The sequence below is a fragment of the Oreochromis niloticus genome, linkage group LG4 (assembly GCF_001858045.2).
Source record: "Oreochromis niloticus isolate F11D_XX linkage group LG4, O_niloticus_UMD_NMBU, whole genome shotgun sequence".
NCBI classification, from domain to species: domain Eukaryota; kingdom Metazoa; phylum Chordata; class Actinopteri; order Cichliformes; family Cichlidae; genus Oreochromis; species Oreochromis niloticus.
The window spans coordinates 29,693,943-29,719,939 of record NC_031969.2 but is presented as its reverse complement, the minus strand read 5'-3'; the positions used below and the strand labels follow the sequence as shown (position 1 = coordinate 29,719,939).

The 25,997-nt window shown below is 38.8% G+C and overlaps 1 protein-coding gene across 2 annotated transcripts in view; it reads left to right on the top strand.

The window, feature by feature from the left end:
* mybpc2a (myosin binding protein Ca) overlaps nucleotides 1–25,997 on the top strand; it is a 67,772-nt gene that overhangs the window by 29,853 nt on the left and 11,922 nt on the right. For both annotated transcript variants that reach the window (XM_005469002.4, XM_019357679.2), the window contains 18 exons: nucleotides 1,236–1,353; nucleotides 1,593–1,641; nucleotides 6,517–6,573; nucleotides 6,677–6,843; nucleotides 7,056–7,188; nucleotides 11,805–11,929; nucleotides 14,577–14,682; nucleotides 16,221–16,390; nucleotides 17,915–18,080; nucleotides 18,622–18,728; nucleotides 18,830–18,859; nucleotides 20,988–21,127; nucleotides 21,370–21,529; nucleotides 22,246–22,350; nucleotides 22,524–22,712; nucleotides 22,852–22,986; nucleotides 24,750–24,917; nucleotides 25,276–25,364. In XM_005469002.4, the coding sequence (XP_005469059.1) occupies nucleotides 1,236–1,353; nucleotides 1,593–1,641; nucleotides 6,517–6,573; nucleotides 6,677–6,843; nucleotides 7,056–7,188; nucleotides 11,805–11,929; nucleotides 14,577–14,682; nucleotides 16,221–16,390; nucleotides 17,915–18,080; nucleotides 18,622–18,728; nucleotides 18,830–18,859; nucleotides 20,988–21,127; nucleotides 21,370–21,529; nucleotides 22,246–22,350; nucleotides 22,524–22,712; nucleotides 22,852–22,986; nucleotides 24,750–24,917; nucleotides 25,276–25,364 (2,214 nt within the window). The remainder of the gene's footprint in view (nucleotides 1–1,235; nucleotides 1,354–1,592; nucleotides 1,642–6,516; nucleotides 6,574–6,676; nucleotides 6,844–7,055; nucleotides 7,189–11,804; nucleotides 11,930–14,576; nucleotides 14,683–16,220; nucleotides 16,391–17,914; nucleotides 18,081–18,621; nucleotides 18,729–18,829; nucleotides 18,860–20,987; nucleotides 21,128–21,369; nucleotides 21,530–22,245; nucleotides 22,351–22,523; nucleotides 22,713–22,851; nucleotides 22,987–24,749; nucleotides 24,918–25,275; nucleotides 25,365–25,997) is intronic.

The following is a 25,997-nucleotide window of genomic DNA, read 5'->3' as shown; positions in this document are numbered from 1 at the left end:
GATGAGTCCCAAGACTTGAGGCACAAACAGTTACCAACTATTCACTAAGTGGTTGTGAAACTGAAGCGTCAGATGCAAAATGGAAACAGAGAAGTTAAAGTTGCACCTTTTGAAACATGTTGGTTTCAGTGGTAAGGCACAACTTTTATTTTGACAGTCAAAGATCTCCTTTTACAGTATGTATTGCATTTTTGCAAAATTCACTATCACTCAGTGGTTAGTTTGCAGTTGTTTGCAGAGCAGTCACTGTTCTGTGAAAACTATGGTTGACAGCAATCTGCTACAAACCAAAACAATGACAAGGAGGTTTTTGGTGAAACGCCCTTTTTTCAATGTAGCTACAGCCAACACCCTTCAGCATGCAGTTGCCAACAGGTTGGCGAATACATGTTTTTCCTTAGTGACCTGCATTGTAAGTTTCAGGCATAAAATGTGAAAGTGCTAATGGCTAAATATCAGTTTTTAAATATCCTGACTGCATGCATGTCAGCCTGCTCATTGCTTTGTCTCAGACTCTTGGTGGTCTTAAAAAAAATGGGATAAAACTTTGTGTAAAACTGACGGTTTTAATGAAAGATCCAAACTTTGTAACTGAATACAGCTCAGCTGTTTATACTGATCAACCGAGTGGTAGCAAATAGTAATGCGCTTCAATATTTATTCACTTTTTGAATCCCATGAAACCACATTTATTCCACCACGGCACAAAAAGCTTCTCGTTTAAAACATGTTGAATCTGTTGGATTATACTACTGTAAATAAAGGCATGAAGGCATGCCTGTGCAAAATCCTGCCAACATTAATACCACATTGCAGTAATGAACAACTGAAAATAAAACTTGCAATTAATAGATTTTACGCTTTCCAGATCACACCCACAAAGTTTTGTTTCTTTCAGTCAATATTTGTAAAACACACAAAAATCAACAGCATACAAGCTGGTAGAAATAATCTGGTTTTAGCCCTTTGATTTCTTACCATTTAATGTTACTTCTTCCCAGACATCTTTGTGTAGAAAATGGAGGAAAAGATAAACACGTAATCAAAGTCCAATGAGTGACTAGCTAACTGAGCAACATTTCAAGGTGTCAGTGTCACCCTTTATCCAAACTCCGAGCACGTGTTGGTCAGCACGGCCGGCTTATATACATGCGTGTACATTTGAGCTTTTGCATTTGGGTGTTTATTTAATTGTGTGTGTTCCTAGCATATCATCCCCTCTCTCTCTCTGTCAGATCTACACTTACGAGATGAGCATCATCAAAGTAGTGGATGGAGACGCAGGTGGCTACCGCTGCGAGGTCACCTCCAAAGACAAGTGCGACAGCTGCACATTCGAAGTCTCTGTGCAGGGTAGGTCTGGAGACAGACACTTAATCACATTATTGTCATCTTCCATTCGGCGTATCCACCATTACTATGTAACTAGCTTTGTCAGGCAATAACTCAGTGAGTGCGATACACATTAGGTCCTATCATTTAGTGGCCTAGCGAGGTCATCAGTCCATTATTCCTTTGCTGCTCAAGCCCGCTGAGTAATGAATTAACCTAGCTGAGCTCTCACCAGCCTTTCTCCTTCTGTCTGGTTTCAGCTGCACAAGAGGACCAGCAGGACAACATCTTGGAGGCATTTAAGCGATCGTGAGTGTCAGTGTCGGCGTGGGTCTACTCTACATGTCACCCATCACACTGTCTCGCATATGCTCCTCTGTAGATCGCTGCCTCTGGGCATCTGTCAGTCTCAACCAGCGTCTCTGCCCGTGTGCCTGTCTATCCCTCAGTTGTAGTCGACTTTGTACGAGTCACTCAGTCTGCCATCTCTCTCTTTCTGTCACGTCTCAGTGCATCTGCTGCCTTGGTGTTTTGCTTCACCTGGACTCCCTCGTGGTTTAGGATCTTATGTATTTCGTCACATGTCTCAGTAACAGTCTCAGAAGGGAGTATTTCTTTTTGTGTGTGTGTGTAACTGTTTCTCTCGCTGTCTATTTCCGTCTCTGCTTCTGGCCTGTGTGAAGTTGGTCTATGCTAATGTGCGAATGTGTAGTTTTCTTTATTTTTAAAAAAATGAGATTTCAGCTGTTCTCAGCCTGTAAATTGTACATATGTACACGTGCCTTGTGCTGGTAAATCAGCTGACACCTTTGCACCGATACCTTGAGTCGCCCTTTTTGTAATCTGTGATCAAAAATATAATTTCCCTCCCTCATTAGAGCATGAGCAAAAACGGGCAGGTAAGATGAAAAAGGCAACATGCAAAAAGACAGCATCATATTGTGGTTTAGACAGGATGTCGGTGTGCTTATTTGCAGAGTGCTGATAGGAGGGAACGAGAGGGTGAAGGAGAGAGAAGGTTAGTGAGATAAATGAAAAGTGAAAAGTTGGTTAAAACTCAAATATGTTGCTGGAAGAAAACAGCGTATGAGTGCGTTAAACAACTTGTTATGTTGAAGTCTTGCAGCTTCTGTAAAATAAGAATAGAGGATCCTGTTTCCCATAGGAGGATCGTTTGTGCTTCTCTCATTAACACAAGGTCTGCATGCATTAAGATACACAATCCTGTTCTCTTAATTTCTGGAGTTTTATTAACACCAGATTTTTGTGTCTGCCTGAATTAGCACAAGCTCCTCGTTGTGTGCCCCAGGCACATCAGGCTATTTTTTCTTTGTGTTGTGTCTTCACTGACTGGTCGGCCAGCTGAGAGGGCTTCAAAGGGAAACAGAAAATACACACTGTATGTTTACACAGCAGTGTTTCACCAGCATTTTAAAGCATTTCTAGGTAGAATTCTCATTATACCACTATGTTTATTCTTATCAGTGAAATGCGTACGGGCATATCTGCATTTGTTAGATAGTATGCCATGGCACTACTGCACAGAGATGAAGGTCAAAATAACAGATTCAGCCAACGTGTAAAGATGCACCACACATCTAAATTCAAAGAATTCCTCTGACATTGGATTTTATTTTGATTTATTTCTTAGTGGGCCGCGATAGGTTGTGATAACGAATCTCATTACTGCACGCTAAATCAAGGAAAAATAAAATACTGTTGTTACTAGCTGTGGAGGTGAAATGTCTACACATAATGTGTTTTTATAAATATACTGTAAATAAAAGATGGTTCTAGCGACCATCGCTCTGGTTTGTGGGCTACAGTTTTAGAGCTTAGCGGTAGCACGTAGGCACGTTGGTTGTTACAGTGCATCTGTTATCTTTCTTTATTTTAGAACAAGTTTAAAACAAAATCTACTTACCAGAAAAACCGAGCAAGCATCTTCTCAGAATATATTTTAGTACAAATTAACCAAACAAGCTAATGGTCCTTTTTAAACCGAACACACTAAATGCATAGAATAGCACCACTATATCTTTTTGACTATAAATTATGTCCTTTTTGCAAAATGAGCATCGCCCTTTAATAGACAATACTTTAACCAGCAATTGAGATTAACTAAACAGGAAAATATTCACTGAACTACATCTGAATAGGCTCATTTTCTCATAGGTTTTTCTACATTACATGTTGTGTTTGAAACCAGAGAAGTTCCCTTCAGCTGCCATCAAAAAGAATGCACGATAATGAAGCTTCACTGTGGCTTCAGTCTTTTATCTTTTTTATACAGTCTATTAATGCTCAGCACTACTTTTTCATTCATAATTTGAATTTATAGTATGAATCACTGTTTGCCATACCGCACAATAATATGCATTTTATACATTAACAGGTCTCATTAATCGTTCTTTGCTCTTATTCCACATGCTCAAATACTGAAGCAGAGGTCTTCACCTCTGTTTTCGTCTAAACTCTCAGTCTAGTTTTTCACATAACTTTTGTGTAGAGAGAAGCTCTCTGAAGTGCTCAAGCAGATTGAGATTCTGCATTTGCTGTGACCACAGCACCGCAGACATCGCTTTCACTCTCATCGTTTTTATCATTCGGTGGTCATGTGTGCCTGGTGATCGACGACATTACCACCCAGCGAGAATTTACCACCATTAGGATGGCAAGGATAACACGGATGGATGTTATCCTTGGATGAACTGTTCATCCATAGGACGAGCATTATCACTCAGAATGGTTCTGAATTTACTGGCATTTATCTTGCTCTCTGAGGGGTTCAATGAGCCTCAACAATGCCAGGAAAACACACTCCACGCTGTAAAGGAGCTGCCAAAACCATTCACGGTGGAAAACAAGCAGCACTCGATCCTGTAGACATTTATTGGTGTGTGCCACACACAGTGCTTGTCACCTTGTTGAGCACGAGACAGCGACTGATTATGCCACAGCACATGACATATTCACCATCACTTTATACTTGCAAATGTGCATCTGAAGGGTAATAAAGGGTTTTATGCGTGGTTACAGATGCATAATTCCCCCTACTTGTATTCAACAAAATATTTTGCATGTGACTGTCGCTTTTTGAGTATCTTCTTCCTTTCACTATGCTTATGTCTCATTCTTACATATACTGTCTTTAACCACATCATGACCAAAGATAATCAGATTACTTTTGTCAAGTAGTGAGTAAAGTAAGGGATTACTATTGCAAAAAAGTAATTTGATTACTGTTACTTTCCTGTAAGCACGCTGCCTTACTGCGTGTCTCATGACACTGATGTGCGAGCGTGCGACATCCGTGGCAGCAACAGACGTGTTTAGATCAACAATGGATAATATGGAATGTGGGAGAGAGTACGACCATGCAGCGTTTAAAGCTTGAAAGTACTTACATTACTTTGAGTTTGATTCTGTAAAAAGTGACAAAAACATTAGCGTCCACTGTACACTCTGTGTGGTAAGAAAACTTCTTTCTACAGCGAAAAATTAAACGTGGCGCCTGACACGCCGCCACGGGAATGTGAAATTCAGAGAGAAATCCCCGGATCCCCCCACTGACATGACCTGCTAAACAGATGAAAATAGACTTAAGAGCAACAGGACTTAGTGCTGCTGAATCTTTGATTTTATTTATTTTCTGCTGTGTTTTACTTGCATCAGTTTGAAAGAGTGAGTGTAAACACAAAACATTCTTTTATTTTATAAGCTGGAATATGCAGACAATAGGTTTAAATGTTAAACAAAGGCTGTTGCATATAATTTAATTTTTGCTTAATGCAGTGTGCATAAAGTTAAAGATTAAAGCCCATAAAACAAGTTTTTAAAAGAGAGTTTTTTTAAATTCAATTTTCTAAGAGAAAAAATAGAATCGGGCTGAAAGGTCTACTATTTTATTACGTATTCAGGTTGAGAATCATGTTTTTAAAAAAGGCACTAAGTAATAAGTAACTAATTACTTTTGAAATTAAGTAATCAGTACAGTAACAGGATTACTTTCTTGTAGAAGTAATCAGTAATTAGTAACTAATTACTATTTTCAAGTAACTTGACCAACACTGATCATGACTTAGCCACACTCCAGAACATGCACAATCTGACTGTAATTATTGAGTGCAGTTAACATAGCCATGGTCATACATTAACTCAGAACAATCAGGGTAAATTGTTCAGGGTAAAATCAGGTGAGAACATTGCCCAAAGTTGCCCTTTTGTCAACCACATCTTGTCAACCACAACTGTTAAGCACAGTCTGGCATTAAGGGACCTTAAGATACAAAAGAGTTCATAGAATAAGGGAGCCAAGAGCTACATGGAGTTCTGTACAATCTGCCTTCCTTTTACAACCAGAGATGTTGCCCCCTGCTGGCCATGCGAAAGAATGCAGATTTAACAGACTGGTTTCACTTTACATTTCCGATTCCCTCCGGAGGCTTTAGTCAGGCTGCTTCTGTAAATATCAGTTTTGATCTTAATGACTTGTCTGACTGATTCACTCCACTGTCTTGTGGTACAAATTGGTACTACACAAAAGTACAGCCTAGTCATACTATAGAGATTGTGCTTTAAAAAAAACACTTAGGTGGTTTGCAAAGTCATAGCTTTTTTTTCATGCTCAAATTGTATTGATAGCTAAATAACTTTTTAAAATTTGGAATTCTGAAACACAGAATTTACAATAAGTAACTTTAATGTTTTTCCAAATCTGCTGGACATCTGTGATATGTCACATGGTCCTCTGTTTGTGGTTTTTGTGTACTTCAGAGACCTAACAGATCTTTCTGCTCGAGTCTTATATAAACAGACTTTTATTTTATTACATGATGCTTGTCTGTTATGATTCTTCTGTCAGTCAAATTTAGGGCATGATCAGAGCTTATGATTCACTCTATGTTCTCACTGCCCCTATTTTTTGCATCATTCTCAGTGCAGGATGGTAAAATGGTAAGTGTTAACCACAGGCACAAATTTATTAGTTTACTGTTCGACCATCTTCAGTATTATTGTGTATTAGAATTTCCTATGTGTAATATGTAATAAAAAAGGATATATTATTAAATATACATACATTATTTATGTCTTTTTTTGCCACCTAATTTACAAATAATGTAAATAGCACAGGATAAAAAGAAATAAATAGAAATCCCAGAATTGAATTTCTTTTAATTCCAGTGGAGATGCAGATGAGGATGCTGGAGAGCTAGACTTCAGCGCACTGCTCAAGAAAAGGCAAGATAATTTACATTTTCAGAGAAGCATCTTCCATCTTCATGTGTCTTAAACTTGGTTTGCACTTACTATCTCATTCCCAATCAATCTTAAACACCACCAGGCAGAAGAAGGAGAGGAAGGAGGAACCAGAAGTAGATGTATGGGAAATCCTAAAGAACGCTAAGCCCTGTGACTATGAGAAGATTGCCTTTCAATATGGCATCACAGACCTGAGGGGTATGCTGAAGAGGCTGAAGAAGATGAAGGCTGAGTCCAAAAAGAGTGATGGTAAGGGACTGGGGTTACGAGGCAAAAGCAGAGTTTGTGCTTTGAATGAGATAGCAGGCAGCAGGCTGTAAATACCAGCAGCATATAAAGGCCAGCATTTTAAGGAGGAGCAGTTTTATTGCTGGGACGACAGGTGGAATATGTGTTAGCATATGCCTGATGGTGGTTGGCACTTAGGTATTATTTGGCCCTTAAAGCCTTTGTCTTTACAGCTTTCCTGAAGAAGCTGGATCCAGCGTACTCAGTGGACAAGGGCCAGAAGATCCATCTCACAGTGGAAGTGGCTGACCCCGACGTCCCAGTCAAATGGTTCAAAAATGGACAGGAAATCAAACCATCGGCTAAGTGAGCAACTATCCTGCATTTGTGCCAGTATTTGTATTTAGACTCACATTTCTGTCATCTACGGATGTGTGAAGAAGAAAGTTTTCATAGGAGTCTATGTAGTGAAAAACTAACTAACTAACATATCAGGACAAACTCCTCATATCAACTGTCAACATGGTGATGATTAGGGCTTGTTTTGCAGCCACAGGACCTGAGCACCTTTTAGTTTTTGAGTCAGCCATGAAGTTTTCCGTATACTAAAGCATTTCAGAATCGAGTGCGAAGACATCTGTCTGACAGCTAAAGTTGGGTCATTCAGCAGGACAAGGACTGCACCAAACTGAAGCAACACTGTAAAGAAAAGTGGACCAAAATAATGATGTGAGAGGCAGATGAAGTGATATAGAATAGAACATGCATACTTCAGGTTTTTGCTGTTTAATACATTTCTACAAGCTAATTATGGGGTGTACTTAGTTTTTTAAGGGACTACACAGAGTCTTGTGAAAACACATAACTGTGGCAATTGTAAGTGTAACTCTAACTCACATCTAACTCAGAAAAGTGCTGTGTGCAATTCAACACCATGTCTTAGGATAGACCTGTTATGGTTCTGTCTTCATCCTCCAGGTCTCGTGTTGTATCTGATGTTGCTCCTTGTCTGTTGACGCTGGTTTCACTAATATGGCTGAGCATCTAGAATGACTTACTGCTCCCGTAGCAGGATAACTGGTTTTAGGGCAATCCACCATTTCGGTGATGACTTTCCCAAGAAGACAAACGTTTGACAGTATGACGACAGTTAAGGTCAGCCCTATGCACATAAACAAACTCGTGGGCAGATGAATATGCTAGTGCTTAGATCAGCTGGCAGGATGTCCCAGATTTAGAGTTCTCATTTCCCTGCATCTCAACAGAGGTTAAGAGTGCAAAGTTTGCATTACAGCCACAATAGTCACTTTAAGGGGAGATGCAACATCTATAAATAAAACATAATTGTCCTTTAAATAGCTTAGCTTAGCTTGATTGCTCTCATTATGTCACTAACATTATAACAAAAACAACTTGACCAACTGGAGAAACTACAAGAGTTGCAGAGTACATTTCAAGCAGTTCAGCAAGCACATCCTTCCTCAAGCAAAACACAGTGTAGGGAGTGTAAATGGTTAATTCACAATCCTTTAGCTCTGACTGGGATGTCTGACAGAATACATATGTTACTTTTTGAGCCTCTTTAGCCTGCTGAGCTTTATCCAGTGTCTGCGTCGCTCTCCTCTGTGCTCTTTTCCCTCCTTCTTCAAAGGCTACTTGTGGTCTTTTATTGAAGAGGCTACAGCTGTTTCAAGTGCTATATTTTCAATAGCTCCACCATCTGCTATTTCACGAATCTTCATGCTGTTACTGGAAAGTAAGGCAGCCCTCTTCCTGTTATGATTAAGACAGTTACATCGGGAGAAGCGACTTTTATTTTGGCCTGAGCAGAGTCTCCCTGGAGGTCTCTCCAGACTGTGGGCTGTGACCATTCAGCTCTAACAAATCAAATGTTTTAGGTTAGTGACTAAAAGCCATTGGGATCAGGGTATTACTTGTACAACCCTGCTCTTTTTTTTTTGTTGCTTTATTTCACTCCTACTACTGCTGCGGATAAAGCATAAAACCAAAACCAAGCCAAAAATTCATTTGACATAATACATTAAAAAAGAGATTATCTTATTATGGGCAGCTGAGATTCAGCATTTTACCACTCAGTGTTAAAAACCCATAGAAAATAAATTTAATTTTGTTTTGTGTTTTCCTTCACTGATAGCAGCTTAATACATTGTTTATTCGGTACAAAAAAAGTGGTTTTTCTTGAAGGCTGAGTTGTCTTTTTGTATCATTTAATTTACCAAAGCCTCAGAGATGAGGAAAAAATGACATACTGATTCAATTTAGTGTATCTGCACTTCGTTAATTCACTCTTCTATTAAAAAATACCCAAATTTAAGATTGTAGTACGCTGTATATGACATAATGATACCTCCAAGAACTAATGTCGTGGAATAACAGACATTTACTGAAAGTCTGTTCGCAGGTGTTGGGGAATAAAGTATGAAAAGACATCTGTAGCTACAGAGGCAGTTGTGAAGTATGGATAAATAACACATCAGTGAAAGACCACCCGTGATGCTAGTTGAGTCAGCTGGAGCTGCAGAGTTAAACAGAGTTAGGTGCATTGTGGGTAACATGGGCATAGAAGTTCTGAAAACAAACTGTATTTTAAAGATGGATGTGCCTCCAATTATGTGGCTCGTTAGATTGTGTACTTGCAATTTAAAGTTTCATCTGTCATCAGTTGAGGACAATATCTGGACAGTGCATCGGTGCAAAGTGCATCTATTGTATGTAAGGATGCATTGTACAGTCGTGTATACCTGCTAGTTATTAGAATAACATACAAGTACTAGAATTTTACTCAAAATAACTAAAACACAGACTTATTGGGCTGTAGAATTAATTACACTATAAGTCATGCTAGTTGTCTGATGTTTTCTTTAAAAATGTTCCTCTCAACCACCATTGAGAGGTCCAAGTCAGATGACCCCATATGTGTAAGATTTTGCAGTAGCAAAAATAAAGAACTCTCTTTTAAGAGAAGAAAACCTGAGATTGAGACAACCACCTGCTGTGACTGGTTGGATGAAGGGAAAGAGAAGAGAGTAAAAGAGAGCATAAAGAGATTATGCCAAAACATTCATTATGGGAGAGAGAAGGCAAATGCTCGAGCCTACAGCGCCATAACTGAATGATAGTTCAGAGTCACCTGATCCAGCACTAACTATAAGCTTTATCAAAAAGGGAAGTTTTAAACTCAATCTTAAAGGTAGAAAGGATTCATGGTTCCTGAATCAAAATGGAGAGCTAGAGAAGGGGAGGTGCCGGATACCTGAAGGCTCTGCCTCCCATTACAGGAGACAGTATTGGTGTAAACAAAACACAGGCGCATGTAACAACAGGTGACAAGAATCATGGAATCAGGGGAGAATAGACAGGAAGCAAACACAAGACAGAGTAAGGACGAAAGAGTAACTTTCAAAATAAAACAGAAAACAATAAAGACTACACAGAGATAAAAACTAACTTAACAAGGGAACAAAGATGTACCAAGGCAAAAATGTGGAATAACAGAAATGGAGGTACAAAAAGAAACAATGGGGGTTTATTACGACCTCTACTACTGATTATAATAATAGACATAAATCAGAAGATAACACAAACGTAAAACACATCGCTGGAGTAAACTTAAAGGAAATAAAGAAACTAAACACTCAGTGATAACAGAACTAAGACTCACATTATACGCTGCTCAAAAAAACAAGCAGAGGGGCTTATCAATCAGTTTCAGCTACTTTGGCAATAATGAAATTAACAACAGCTGTAGTAGAGGGGCAACAATGAGAAAACCCTCAAAACAGTCATTGCTTTACACGTGGAGGCCGCTGACATTTTTCCCCTCACGGTTTTTTCACTAGTTTTGCATTTGACTGGGGTCAGCGTCACTGCTAGTGTTTTAATCCATCAGACAGCACCGGATTGGGGCAGAGACTGTCCAGGAGCTCGGTGATGCCCTGGTCCAGATTTGGGAGGAGATCCCCCAGGACACCATCTGTTGTCTCATTAGGAGCATTCCCCAACAGTGTCAGGCATGCATACAAGCAAGGGGAGCATACAGACTACTGAGTTACATTTGGTGTTGCTTCATAAAAGTCTGATGGGATATTGTCGTCACCTTGCCGAGTGGGCGGGCAGGCTGGCGGTGCGGACATGCAAGCTTGTGAATGCGAGAATTCAAGAATGAAGTGACGTAGCGGTTTGAAATTAATACTGCAGTTGTAGCTACTAAAAATCTCAGATGAGTTTGGATCTCAGTGACCTCCACCTCAAGGTCAGAGGTCAGGGGTCAGGTTTTCTGAAACTGCTGTGAGGGGTAGAAATCGCAGCCGCCAGTATTTTTCACTTTGATTTTTTGGGTACTTTTAAATTCAGCCCTCTGTCACGTGATAATTTTTATTTCAAATGATGTGGGATGCTTTTATTCCTAACACGCCACTCAGTGTTCCGAGCAGTATACTAGAATAATAAAGAAATCCATGACATGTTTACATAAATGAAATCAAAATGTAATACATTTTAATCCTGAGCACTCTGTTTCTAACATTTCTGCTTAACTGTTAGCCTTACAATATGTACTTATTCAGTATTCAAATTACACCTACTGTTAATGGACCTTGAGTGGTCTGATGATGTGAATGCTTGCAGCTTGTAACCATGGGAATCTTTCTCATCACTGCCTCATCGCTGCGTGTGATGACACTGTGGCATTACTGTAGCTCTCTGATGTTTGGCACCATATTTTCACAGCAAGCTCAACGCATGTGTGTGGGAGCATATATTAAATGTGTGCATTCTTTGTCTCGATCTGTAACTTTGAGTCACTCTGTTGTCTTTAGGCCCTGTTCGCCTGACTGTGGTTGGATTTGCTGAAAGCACTTAATCATTATTCTCTCTCGCTCTCTCTCCCTTTCTTTGTCTCTCACTTCATTTCTTCTTTATCCGACTCGTATAATCTTCCCCCGCCATCCCTCTGCGTCCAGGTATGTGTTTGAGAGCGTGGGCAACAAGCGGACACTCACTATCAATAAGTGCAACCTGTCGGATGACGCAGCATACGAGTGCGTGGTCGGGGAGGAGAAGTGCTTCACGGAGGTTTTTGTCAAAGGTATATGAGTCACTGTCTTTGGAGGAATCCTTTCAGGAGGGAGCGGTTTTTCTGCTTGGTTTAGCAAATGCTGTCATTTGAGTGTTGAGAGGCCTGACAGCTCTGTTCCCTTCTTGTCATCTGTGTATTTCAATGCTTTTATGCCACGCAGTAACATGCTGCGCTCTGTTGTCTGCTCACTCATTTTTAATGGGTACGTGGCGAGTGAAATTTTCATGCTTTGTTTATTGTCATGTATCATTGTCGCCGTGCTGTTTGTATTAATGTGCTGACATATTTATCCGAGTTTGACTGATATGTGTGTTTTTGAAGGACAATTTGAATACGGATCAATGGTAATAGTAAAATTGCTAAGCAGATTTGGTGTATGATAGCTCTGTATTCAGGGTTTTTGAAAGAAGCGCTTGCATTTTGTGTATTCTTGTAACACATTATATTATTCTAGATCTATGTCATTTTCGGTATTAATTCGGCTTATTTGATCGACTAAATGCATGCCACTTCAGTGTACATTTTAATGGATGTAACTCAGTCTAATGCTTTTATATTAATCCCATACTTTACTCTCTTACATCATCAGAACCACAAAAATGTGTAAGCTCTGTAACCTCTCCCAGGCAGCTACAGTGTGTCTATGTGCCCGCTGATGAGTGTTGTTATATTTATATAGATATAAACAACTACATCAGTACCTTTTGTCACTGATTCCTCCTGGCACAAGTCAGGCCAGAGGTGGGCTCACCACACGACAGCTTGTCTAAACCAGCGGTCTCAGTACTTTAAAGTAGACGCAAATTACTTAAGCAAAAGCTCGGCTTACTGTACATATTTATCATTTCCTAGTTTGTCTTGATCGAAAATGACTCCTAAAGGTGTGCTCAGACAGGAAGCATTTTCAGCTCCATCAAACCAGGTCAAAATCTGCGCATTTTACTGACTGTAGAGGTGATTTCTGTAAGCTGGCTACCAAATAACAGTTTGAGATGTGCTCACCAGAAACCCATTTTCTCTGTTGATTTGCTTTAGTTTCATATATTTTTCCTCCGAGCTCTTTAATGAATGATGATGAAATAACACTAGATTCTTAAAGAGAAATCTCATGCTTATTTCCATCTTCAAATTTATATTCTGAATACTATACTACAGTACAATATACTATTTTGGCCTTTATAGTATCTTTATTGTAAAGATGCATCAATTTAGATTGTCTTGGCCGATTCCAATTTCCAGTTTTTTCAATATTTTTCTTTTCTCTCTTTCCTTCTAAGAACTGACATTATATACAAGCAAAAATGAACTTTTCAGATATCACCCAATCAAAGAAAAGTAGCCAATCAGGGACCAGCTGGAACAGTTTAGATAAAACAAGGTATTAGATTAAGTTAATAAATATCTTTTATTTTATACTTTATTTATCCCATATTTGTTTGTTATAGCATAATAATGATAATAAATATTAATAATACAGGCTTACATAAATACATGGACAAACAAAATGATAACATAAAGGGATACGAGATAAACAGACATAAAAAAAAACAGTTGTAAATGAACCTTGTGATTATTTATTAAACACTAAACACATTATGTAACTGAAAAAACCCTCTTAAAGCTAGATTAAATATTATTTTTCTCGTCCTAACTGAAACATGTATAGCTCGCTCAGTTGCCTTTTCAGCTACTTCACTGAATGGACGGATTCATAGTAAACTATTGATTACATGAAATTGTATCTACATCTACATTTCTATTGCATCCAGTGTCTTCCTTTTAGAGTTTCTGGGAGCCTCCAAACATGTTACGGTTATTCGATGTCAGAGTACAAATCACATATTGCTTTTTCCAGACTTGAAGGTACGGCCACTATTACAAACCTACTGGGCTATTTCAGTGTCATACTCTTCTAGCTGTGTCTGTGTATTCCAGAGAGAAATATATTCCTCAGTTTTTATGTGGACAATTGCACAAAAAAACATCAAATTCATTTCACAAAAGTTTTGTGATGCCTGCAGTCAGATTTTTACATACTTCTGTGGTGCTGTGAGTGTAGTTCAGAGAGTTTGCGGGCACACCAGCTAGGGGGAGAGAGAATTGAAACGTCCAGAGGGGGACTGGAGGTCGACGGTGACAAATAGCTGAGGCTAGCAGAGCATCAAGCATCACACCATGTGGTTACACAATGTGACTCCCACCACCTCAGGAGACGGGTGTGTTTGGTGGCTTTGGATAAGGACTTCAGGAACATACTATGCTGTTATTCAAATGCGAAAGAGCGTTTACACATGTTTTGTGTGCTATCCTATTTTCCTGCTAACAGGTACTAAAGTAGGGTATCTACCATTCAAAAAGAAGAAAATAATGCTAAAAAACCTGACCTACAGGTACATGTATACAGTATTATGTCATAATTAATATCTTTTAATGATAGATTCTTATTGCTGTTGATATCGTAGAAAAGCATTAGTCACTCTCCTCAAGTCCTTGCAGATGTGTTTCTTTGCCACACTTATTTTACTCTCCATTCGTATTTGTGTACTCCGGTGATTTAGATATGTCCAGTTTCCAGTTGGTGATTTACATAAAATAGCGTATCTCTTTAATGACTCACTTCCCATCTGCTGTTTGACTCAAAGCTATTTGTTTTCAGAACCTCCGATCACCATCACCAAGCTGCTGGATGATGTTCATACTGTGGTGGGTGAGAGGGTGGAGTTTGAAGTGGAAGTGTCTGAGGAAGGCGCTAACGTCATATGGTGAGCTAATTTACCCTTCGGTTCATTTTGAGTTTGAAATTCATCAATGTGCTACTCAGCTAATAAAACTCTCTGTATAAACAGTCCAATGAGACAATAAGTTTCAAGGCCTCATAAAGCAATGCTGACGAAGCTCGCATAGTGAAACTTTTAATTTTTACAAGCTAACATAAAAGATACTGACTAATAGTGTGTAACTGAGATTTTTGGATAAGGACACACCGACAGAGTCATGGCAAAAGGACAGATGTCAGTTCCTAAGACTTTACATTTTAAAATGAAATACTGTAAATACAGCGTGATATGAACAACAGCACATGACACATTGCAACATATTATGATCTATTTCTTGAAAACTAAAATGCAAAATCCAAAATGCATTGTGAGCAAAACAAAGCACACCCAGTGATTCAGTTCCTCTTAGGACGAATGTTTGCAGCAGTAACTTGAAGTAGTTGTTTTCTGTACGACTTTATCAGGCTTTCACATCACTGAGTTTTGGCTCACTTTACAATGTTACTTGAGTTCGTTGAGGTTCATTGAGTTTATTGACAGCACAGCATTTCAATCAGGTTTTCTGTCTTCTGTCCTGTCTTAGTTTTTCAAGCATTGTTTCTGCAGGTCGGCTTAAGTTTGATTATATAAATGATGACAAAGTGTAATGTGTCATGTTTTGCTGTTGTACTGAGGTTGTATTTATCTAATTTTAAAACCTACTAAGCAATAGGTGTACTTTCTTTCTACTATGACTGTACATTGGCTCACTGCCATCCGCAAATAAGACACTGTTTAGCAAAGGCAATGGTGGAGATTGATCTGTTCTGTCACTTCAGTATCGTAATGGTTTATTATTTAAAGATGGTGTGATAAAAAGCTTTAAAATAAAGATTGGTAAAAGGTGTAATGAATAACAAAACCAAAACCATTATTAGTAAGTATCTATCAATAAGCTCAACCAATGAAACATTGCTATTAGCTAAACATTTTGGAATTGCCTCTGATATTGTTGTCTAATAATCTTCTCCACAAAAAAGAATCTATTTGGGTAACTTTTATTGTTGTACATGAAACAAAAGCATGTGTGCAAACAACAAAAGCCAGACAGTTTCTAGGCAAAATCTACAAAGATAATGCTTCATGTTTTTCGAGTTTTTGTTTTTTTGTTGTTATAATACACAGCAATCAAAACTGTCTGAGAAATTAGGGGAAGCCTAGATGGGCTGTTAACTGGGACACTGTCTTCCTTGTTTCCTTCTTGTCTGCACTTTTTTGGTCGTTCCACTCAGAGGTTTTTAGAGAGACAAACTAAAAGATATGAGTATGATTGCATGCATTTTTTTCTTTGCTACACACACATTTTTTGTGGTAGAAATATTACAAAAAATCCTCACCTACTGCACAATTTTGTCCCAAAGCCTTTTGACTCCTGAAGGATCTCACTAACTACAACACTGCCAACATCTCAAGTATCAGTCCCTTTTCTCGCTTTCCTGTGCTAAAGTATCTCTGATGTATATATGTGTGTGTTTTCTTCACAGGATGAAAGATGGAGTGGAGTTGAATAGAGACACTGCAGGTTCAAAGTACAGGTTAAAGAAAGATGGGAAGAGGCATATTTTGATCATAAATGAAGCCACTAAAGAGGATATTGGAACGTACTACGTCTATACCAACGGTGGGGAGTCAAAGGCAGAGCTGGAGGTTGAAGGTATTTGTCCTCCAGTCCACCAAACTTGCTATCCAGGCTAACCGGGCTTATTAAAAACAAACGGGGAGCATGAAAAGCAAATAACAACATGATCATATATTATTGCAATTAAAAATTAAACATTACATGATAAATATTAATGTTCTTAAATTGCAAAGGCCATGAAATCTGCGCTGCCGTTTAAAGTTTACAGACATATATTTCCAGTATGACTCCTCAGTTAGAAACAAACTTCAGCACATGTTGATGTTTTCCATCCTGACAAGCATGAAAAGCAACAAATTAGTCATTACTCATGTCATCATTAATTTTATTTCATTAATCCCTTGTATCAGTTGTATCACACTATTCGTCATACTAATTTGGTTTTACACCTCCAAAATTGATATCAGGCTTCAGATATCAGGCACTTACACGCTGTGAGTCAAACGAGTCCCATAAATTGATTATAGTGTGAGAAAATCTCTGTCCTTCCTCCTCAGATGAAGGATAGAAATACAGAGAAAAGATAGTATAGTTATAGTAACTGTGAATTATGTGGCTGATATAAACAAAGTAGTGGCTAAAACCAGCATGGCTAAAGCCCACGAGGTAATGAAGGAATGCTGGATAATAGTTTTCCTGTCAGAGACTGCACATACCAGAGGGGCATAGCCATAGTGTTGCCCGTGTCACCGTCCAGTAATGTGAATAATGCTCAGATCTACTGTGAAGAAAGAGATGAGCGTGAAAGCAAAGCTGTTGATTACACCAGCTGATCTACATTCCTACCATTCACTTGTGGCTGCAAGCTATAGTCAGTAAGTGTAAGAATCAAATTGCGGATATAAGAAAATGAGCTTCTTCTGTACTGTTTCTGGGACCTTCCAGGTCATCCAGAATTCAGAACTGCTACTCTCCATAGTGGTGGTTAGGGAATCTGAGTAGGATGGGTTCTTTCAGATAAAAGATGACCAGAAAAGGGGGTTTGGGGTGTCTCTGAAATGGTTTACAAAATGTATGTATGGATTAGTTGTACTAAAACGAATGCATAAAAGGAAAATGGCTAAAGACACGTTTTTGCGATCATGCTTATTCCTGCGGTGCAAGAGGCAGCTTAACATAGGAGTCTGTGGAGACTGACTCAGTTTTAGTGCAAGCCTCAAGTGCTCATTCACAGAACTGCAGTTTTGACATTTGTGCAATGGTTTAATTTGGTTGTGTAGGTCACTGCTTGGTTTGTAGCAATGCCAGCATAGGTATATAGTAGAGAGTTTTTTTCTTTTAAAGAAAAAAAGGGGGAGGAAGCAATTCCTCCAAATCCAACGTTACTTTATAAATACTTGGTAATAATTAGGTTTCTAATGGGTAGTTAATGTAACTCAACACTAAGATTAGAAATGGGAACACACAACTAAAATCCAGGAAGTTGAAATACTTCAGCACAAAACTGTAACATTGTATTTGCACTCATTTTTCATGGATACACTTAATTAATTAGGCTTTTTTTATTAATTAAACTTTTGATCGATCTTTGTGGTGCAGATAAGGAGCTGGAGGTTCTACAGAACATAGCCGACCTGACAGTGAAGGCATCTGAGCAAGCTGTATTCAAGTGTGAGGTGTCTGATGAAAAGGTGACTGGAAAATGGTTCAAGGATGGTGTCGAAGTTGAGGCCAGCGATCGCATCAAAATTTCACACATTGGAAGGTATCGCTATCAGACTCCAGTGGCTTAATGTTTTGTTGTGATGAAACTGTTGTTTCCAGCTCGGCTACCTATCATGTACAGCTGCACACGTTATGACAACAGCAAAAACGCACACACACACACCCAGGCTCACAAAATCATATAGCTATGACAATAAACAGTTTGCTACATGGCTTGGAAAACTATTACCAGAGGGCTTTCTTAGTTGTTTGACCCATTTTTTGGGGATAGGCTGCAATCTGTAAAGCTCTAACCTCTAAACACATACACACGCTCCCTCAAACACTCGCACATGCTCACACACAAACAACAAACAGACCCCAAGGGTCTGGGTTGTCTCTCAGTAAGCCCTCCATCAGAGCGGCCTACGGAAGGAGATATGCCAAGGCGACAGCGGTCACACAAGGTGAAAGCCATTTAGTAGCTTTCTCACTCTGCGATATTGTCTCTTGAAGTATGTTGCTAGGGCAACTGTCCTTTGCATAAATGCGGGTCATAACAACTGCTGTCTCCTTGGTAACATCTGGCAACATGTCCCCAGGATCCACAAGCTGACGATCAATGACGTGAAGGCTTCAGACGCTGGAGATTATACCTTCGTCCCTGATGGCTACGCACTTTCTCTCTCAGCAAAACTGAACTTCCTGGGTGAGAGCGACGTAACAACCAAAATACCAAGCGGTTCTTCTGAATTCAACCTATACGTTGCCAATTTGAATCTTCCTGATCTGTTTAATTTTTGCCCACAGAGATAAAAATTGAATATGTTCCACGACAAGGTAGGTGCTTTTTTTTTAAAGACAAAATTCATACTTTATACCGTCGTGTATGACAGTAAATGTTAGAGATATGTGAATGTGCTGACATCATTGTAGTTTTTGTGTAAAACTGGATGCCATTAGGTTTCCTTCAGCTGTGAATCTTCTGTCAATTAGAGGTCTAAAATATACCTAACATGAAATTTGGTTTAAAAGTGAAAGTAGACATCAAAATGTTGTGTCAACATCCATCATATTCAAGAACAAATTGTTTATTAAATTAAATAAAAATTGACTCTTAAATTATTGAGCTAATCAGCTCTTGAGAAAATATAGTGAATATCATATAAGATGCCAGTGTGTGACCCTCTGAACAGAGAAATAGTCAAATGTCCTTGTGCCCTTTTAAAAAATCAAATAGTTGATCATTTATTGTTAGTGTAACACTCTTTTTGATTGATGCTTAACAGTGCATTATGGTTAGTGGGACAGATTCTGTCTATGTCAGGTTTTCCTCCTTTCCCAGAAGCACATCAAGGATTTCATTTCAGTTTTTTAGCACAGACATTATTATATACTTTGGTAATACAAATAGACTGGGTGACAGTTATCTGGGCTATCTCTAGCCTTCATATAGTCATCAAAAAATGTAATGTTTGTGTGCATGTTGTATTTTTCGTGTTATACAAACTCATCAACAGTTAGCTACAGAGGTTATGATTATATGAGAGCTACAGTTAGGCACAGAAATCAGTAACTGGCCTAAAATAAAGTTACTTCATACATAATTAGGGTAATACTTGCATTAAATATCCTTAAAGGTGCAATATGTAAGACTGCTAAACAAACCATCAGAAAAATAAATTAGCTGAAAAATATTGACAAACAATTAATGACAGTGTGTCTGCATGTTGTTTCCAGAGATACCAAGCAAGCTCACATGATACCAAAATAGTGGTGTCCCATTGCATAAGGCCGCATTTGTACCTCAAAACGGGATAGTGAGTCTATGCTGTGTCCGCTTTGCTCTAATTTCAAAACAAGAAGAGAAAGAAGTTACTTTCTCTTCTTGTTTTGGAGAAGGTCGGTCATATATGATGACGAATGAGTCTGAACCTTACAGCAAATTTTTGATTTTGTCAGTCAATGAACAAATGAAAAATGCAACAAAGGCTGAAGATACTGGCGAGCATCCATATGTGCAGGGTTTGTTTGGAGCCTAGCTCTGGTTGCTGCGCTTATAATGCCCCTCCCTGAGCCATAAGAGGATTGGAGGGACTGAAAACCTGTCACTGAACTTAACAGTATTTACAGTTTTTCCTACTGATAAGGGAACTCTGTTATTGTTACCCATACTACGCCAAAATAATAAAGTAATAGGTAAACAATAACAATTAAAACACAGAAGCATTCTACTATAGCAACTTATATATATATATATATATATATATATTTATCACTATGTCTAAAATGTTATAATTTTAGACATAGTGACAGATGTCTTATAGGCAGATTTACTTCAGCAGCATTTCTTGATCATAAAACTGAACAATACTGGTGAAATTGCACTTCCTTTTTTATTTAACCACACTCAGACTGATGCTTAGGTATGTCTGTAGTGCACTTTGTTCCACCTGCAACAACACCCTAGAGTTTACAGATATACCCTGGAGTTCATTTATACGTCCCTGCAGAAAGGTGTGAAGTTAAATCACAACAAACTGCTTTTTAGCTGCTGTTAAGTTGCTCTTTGCTCTCTGTTTTATTCTCAAAATTGTGTGATCTTTTGATAAAATGCAACACAAAAGAGTCTTCTATGAAACAATTTAAAAATATATAATGAATTGAAGAATGTGAATGTTGAAAATGCTCACAGCTCTGGAAAGCCATCGAGTAGACAAAAGCCCCAACTTGCTTGTTTGGCTTTAGGCAGTATAGTATGATGCTGCTCCAAATGTAAAACCCCCAAATCCCTCTAGTGTTTTTTGCCAGAGTCCAAAAAGACCATATATAGAATAAAAAAACAGTAAATTTAGTCTTTGTGCCACCTTTGAGACACCTTAAATCTCAAATATAAAAAACAAAAAAAGATCATTGTTCTAATCTAAATTGTCTCTTTCTTCCTGTCTTCTTCTGGTTACAATGAAAGATCCTCCGAAGATCTTCCTGGACACCGGTAGCTCCGGCGGCAAGAACAACATTACCGTGGTGGCTGGAAACAAACTTCGCCTTGACGTTCAGATCACAGGAGAGCCGGCCCCCACTGTGTGCTGGATGAAAGGAGACCAAGTGAGAAAGAATTGGCTCTCATCCTTCACCTCGCATCACACACGCGTCAGATATTTTATATGTTCTGCGTCAATCGGAGTACCTCGCCGTTAGTCATTAAACAGCACAAAAGAAGAATGAAACAACACTAGAGTGGGACGGTTGAATCACCTGTCTTTGTGGTGGCTGTCGTCATGCGACACCGTCCTCTTCAGCAATCTCCTTTTGTTCTGTCTCTTACTCTGTCCTGCCCTGTGTGGTAGGTGTTGTCCGAGGCTGAGGGACGGGTCCGCGTGGAGTCAGAGAAGAACGTGTGCAGCTTTGTAATAGAGGGGGCGGAGAAAGCGGACGAGGGCCAATACTCCATCACGGTGACTAACCCTGTCGGCGAGGACAAGGCGGATCTCTTTGTTAGGGTTGTGGGTCAGTGGCTGTTTCTTACTTTTGCCTTTTTCTTTCCTTGATCCCTTTCTATTACTTCTGTCTGACTGAGGGCAATAGTTCCTGAGAGTTTGAGACTGGGTCATGGTAAAAAAAAAAAAAAAGTGGTAGTAGTAGTGGTAATAGTGGTGGCATCTTTTAGAAACTCACATCATCTGAATTTTAGGGGTTTTTTTAGACTTTCACCTCAGATATTGTTTTTCATTAAAATACGTACTGTAAGGAATTTGTCTGTCTCTTAATAGAGTTAAGAATGACCAAGACATAATTTATATAATAAATAATAATTATCTAGTCTCTAGTCCAAGATGGATTTTAGGGTAAGTAATGAATAGAGAGCAGTGGATGGAATTACTTAAATAAGGGACATAGAAACATTTGATTAATAGTTTTTAAGAGTCATAAAACACCACAGAATACCTTGTTCTAACATGATTTGTAATCACCACTGATGTAATTTATTCTACAAAGTTACTTTAAGTGGCAATGTCTCTACAGAAGTAATAAAAAAATGTAACGTCTTTCATTTGTGATCAGTGAAACATATGATGGCTTTACCAGCGCATTTGGTGTTGACTCCCCAAATCACATCTGCATGTTGTCTTACGCACTGTACCACATCAAAAACCTCAAACGCTCTCATTTCTCTGTTTCATCTCTCCATGCTTTCAATTTCCAACTGTAACCTGCTTCTCCAGATGTGCCAAACCCTCCTGAGAACGTCAAGTGCACATCAGTTGGCGAGGACTCTGCCATCATCACATGGGACCCTCCCGCCTTTGACGGTGGAGTTGCAGTTAAAGGTACCCCTGAAACACGCAGCGTCTAATGTTCACATCTGATGTCTTCCTCCCAGGAGAAAAGACGAGTTTAAATTCCATTTTGTTTATTACATTGCAATATTTTTGAAGTTTTTTCTAAATGACGTGGAGCTGTTTTTAACGACTTCACCGTATGTTGATCCTGCTTCCTCGAGGGTACCTGATGGAGAGGAAGAAGATTGGCTCGCCCAGATGGACGAAGCTCAACTTTGATGTTTATGAGTCCACCACATACGAGGCTAAGAAGATGATTGAAGGTGTACTCTACGAGATGAGAGTGTTTGCAGTCAACGGCATTGGCATCTCTCAGCCCAGTGCAAGCTCAAAGCCCTTCATGCCCATTGGTGCGTTGCCATTTGTCATTAGCAGAATGGTTAATTAACAGAGGCTTTTCACACAATACTCATTTTGAAGCAGCTTAACCTACCTTCCCATCCCATTATACCCCGTATTAACGTATTAATTAGCTCTTGTCTCTCTCAGCCCCCACCAGTGAGCCCACTCGTCTCACAGTACATGATGTGACAGACTCTACCTGTGCACTCAAGTGGCTTCCTCCAGAGAAAATCGGAGCAGGTGGCATCGATGGCTACATCATTGAATACTGCAAAGAAGGAAGTAAGAATAACCAAAATGGATATCACTTTATACTAAGGCTTTATTTTGGATTTGTAAGCTATAACTAACGACATTAGATAAGTGTCAGAACTTTACAAATTGGTGTTATTAACAGTAAATTGTGGGCTAATATATATTTATGCACCTTTGAGTTAGCTAGCAAGAGGAATTCATACTTACACTTGCTATTCTGAGTGTATGATTGTTTTCCGGCTCTCAATCAAGGCTGCATAAAATGCTCTACACGTGTGAAACACTTGTCGCGCGCAGTGGTCGTGGCTATGCAGCAGAAAGGAAGGGACCACTAAACAATTATAAGCAGGTTAGATAATCATTACAATCTAAATGCTAACAGTAATATTTGCATCTGTTGTGTTTTGCGTATACACATGAATAAAGTATAGTCAGAGGCATGACAGGCAGAAGATAGTGGGATGATCACAGTCAAACATTTGAAATGTCTTTTCCTGAAACTGGAAGGTTTAACGTGTTGGATTTAACACAACATTACCCCGTTGAAATTCATTTCCTTTACAAGTCAACTCATAGTGTACATAATGTACTGCATGGCACTGGGATTCTGCTGTAGAAACACAAACAGAGAGAAATGGAGGCTACAAGCCTGACTACTTGCTGCGTTTGTTACCTGTCTGCTGAGCTTTATCGTCACTCTTGGCTAGCTTTGTGTTAGCATGCTGTTTAAGTAGATTCTCGCAAAGAGCCAAAGTTTTGGAGTATAATACAGTTGTTTCTGTCCTGGAGTTTCTTTTGTCCGATGGAAAAAAAAAAGTATCCATATCACTCCTCCTCAAAGCTCTAAACCACTCCAGCATTTTTCTCTTCTCAATCAGCTGAACGCAGCACAAGTGTAGGAAGAAGTCCAAGGAGCTCGGAAAGAAAAGCGTCTGGACTTCTTTAAGTTGCTTAAAGATGTTTCACCTCTCATCCGAGAAGCTTCTTCAGTTCGTACTGCATTACTGAAAAATGTAATGTGATTACAGTAACGCCTTACACTGAACACTGGAATTTAGACACATTAGAAATCAGTTATGCAAATGAGTTTCTTCAAATCCTGGCAACCCAAAAATTATTCATACAAAGAGAACGATTGATCATTTGCTAAACCTCTCTGCCTAAAAGTTATTTTATTATAGGAACTATAACAAAGCGTGGTTATTCCTTCGGTTAAAGTAATAAATGAGTGATATGACAAAGCCTTCTTAAAACAAAACCAACATGAGCAAACGCAAAAGAAATCATATCTCTCGAGTAATGTGAGAGGTACTTTTGGATGCTCCCTTATTTCCCAAAGCACTGCCACATCACACACATCCGCATGTTTGATTTGGCACAGATTTTGCACCAGATGCCCTTCCTAATGCAACCTTCTCATTTATCCAGGCTGTAGGAGTACACTAGCTTGTGACCCCCTGAGAAAAGGCCACCTGAGGCTGGATTAATGTGTGCTATAGAAAACTGTCCACCTTTCTGCCTACAGTAATAGCAATCATCAGATTCAGCTATTTACAAACTGTATGTGAGTTTTTGAGATTAGTAGCTATAAGAAATTTTTTTTAGTCAAGATGACATATTTGCCAATATGCCCGAGTAAAGACCATAGTGTTTAAGTTTTATCTGTGTACCTGCCTGTTCACTGGTAAGCAATATTTATACGTGATTAATTTCTCAGCATTAATCTCAAAGATACACACTATTCTTGGTTTTCTGATCTGTTTCTTCACTATTCCTACTATTACTTTCAGGTGACCAGTGGGTGCGAGCTAATGAGGAACCGGTGGGAAATATCCATTACAGGGTGAAGGGACTCCCAGTGGGGGAGAAAATGCTATTCAGAGTGATCGCAGTCAACATTGCCGGCCACAGTCCTCCTGCCATTCTCTCCCAAGCCGTCACTATCCGAGAGATCATGGGTCAGAAACAAGCTTTAATCAAACACAGCATTTAATGAACACATTTGTTTAACAGAAAACCAGCACTAGAAATATTAATGTATTCGGGGCTAGACATCATGTTCAGCAACCATTTAGGATCAGTTAGAGGGGAAAAAATAATTTAGCTATTATAGATTTACTGTAAATATCAGGGATTTTTAACTGCACATCCAACTAAGATTAATTAGAAAAATCATTAATTTCTACTGTAACCACGCAAAGGAACATACACAAAACCTAAAAGCTCCACATGTTTTACATTTTACATATCTATACGCCCCCACACCACCCACTCTTTCACAAAGTTAACTTTTGCTTCTCTGTGTGCACCAACCAGAAAATCCAAAGATACGCCTGCCTCGGCGTCTGAGAACCAAATTCATCACACAGGTGGGCGAGAAGGTGAACTTGGTCATCCCCTTCCAGGTGAGTCTGGTTTTAGAGTTTTAGCATTTACACTTCATTTGCAATATTGGACAAAAAAAGAGTGGACAATACAAGGTGCACTGAGGTGGTTTTTGTTTGTTTGTGTTTTTACTTTGTTTATTGTTTAGCTCCATAAAATGTCAATGAACAAGGTGCAGTTACAGGCAGTAAACAACTGTAAACAGAACGCCAGTCTCACTCCTCATGCAAATGGCACATATTTCCTCTTCAAAATACAAAAACAAACAAAAAAAAAACCAGAAATGAGATGTAAACAATCATAGTAAATATTAACAAATATACAAATATTCGAACAGTGGTTCTCAAACTGTGGAGTTGGTTCTCTGGGTTGTTCCAGGATTTTGAGTTTTTGGAAATATGAATTTTTTGTATGTTTTTATTTCTGTTTATTATTTAGGTTTTGATTCTAGTTCTAGTTTGTATTTATGCCCCCCTCACTTCGTCCTCTGTCTCATCCTGCGTCTTCTCCCATCTGTTACACTCACTCATGTCTCTGTGTTTTCTTTGTTGCAATTATTGTTACTCATTTGGTATTTTTTCATCTCTTTGGTCTTACATTTAGTTTTACTAAAAACATTTTGTCTCATTGTATAGATTTGGCTCAGTTGTGTC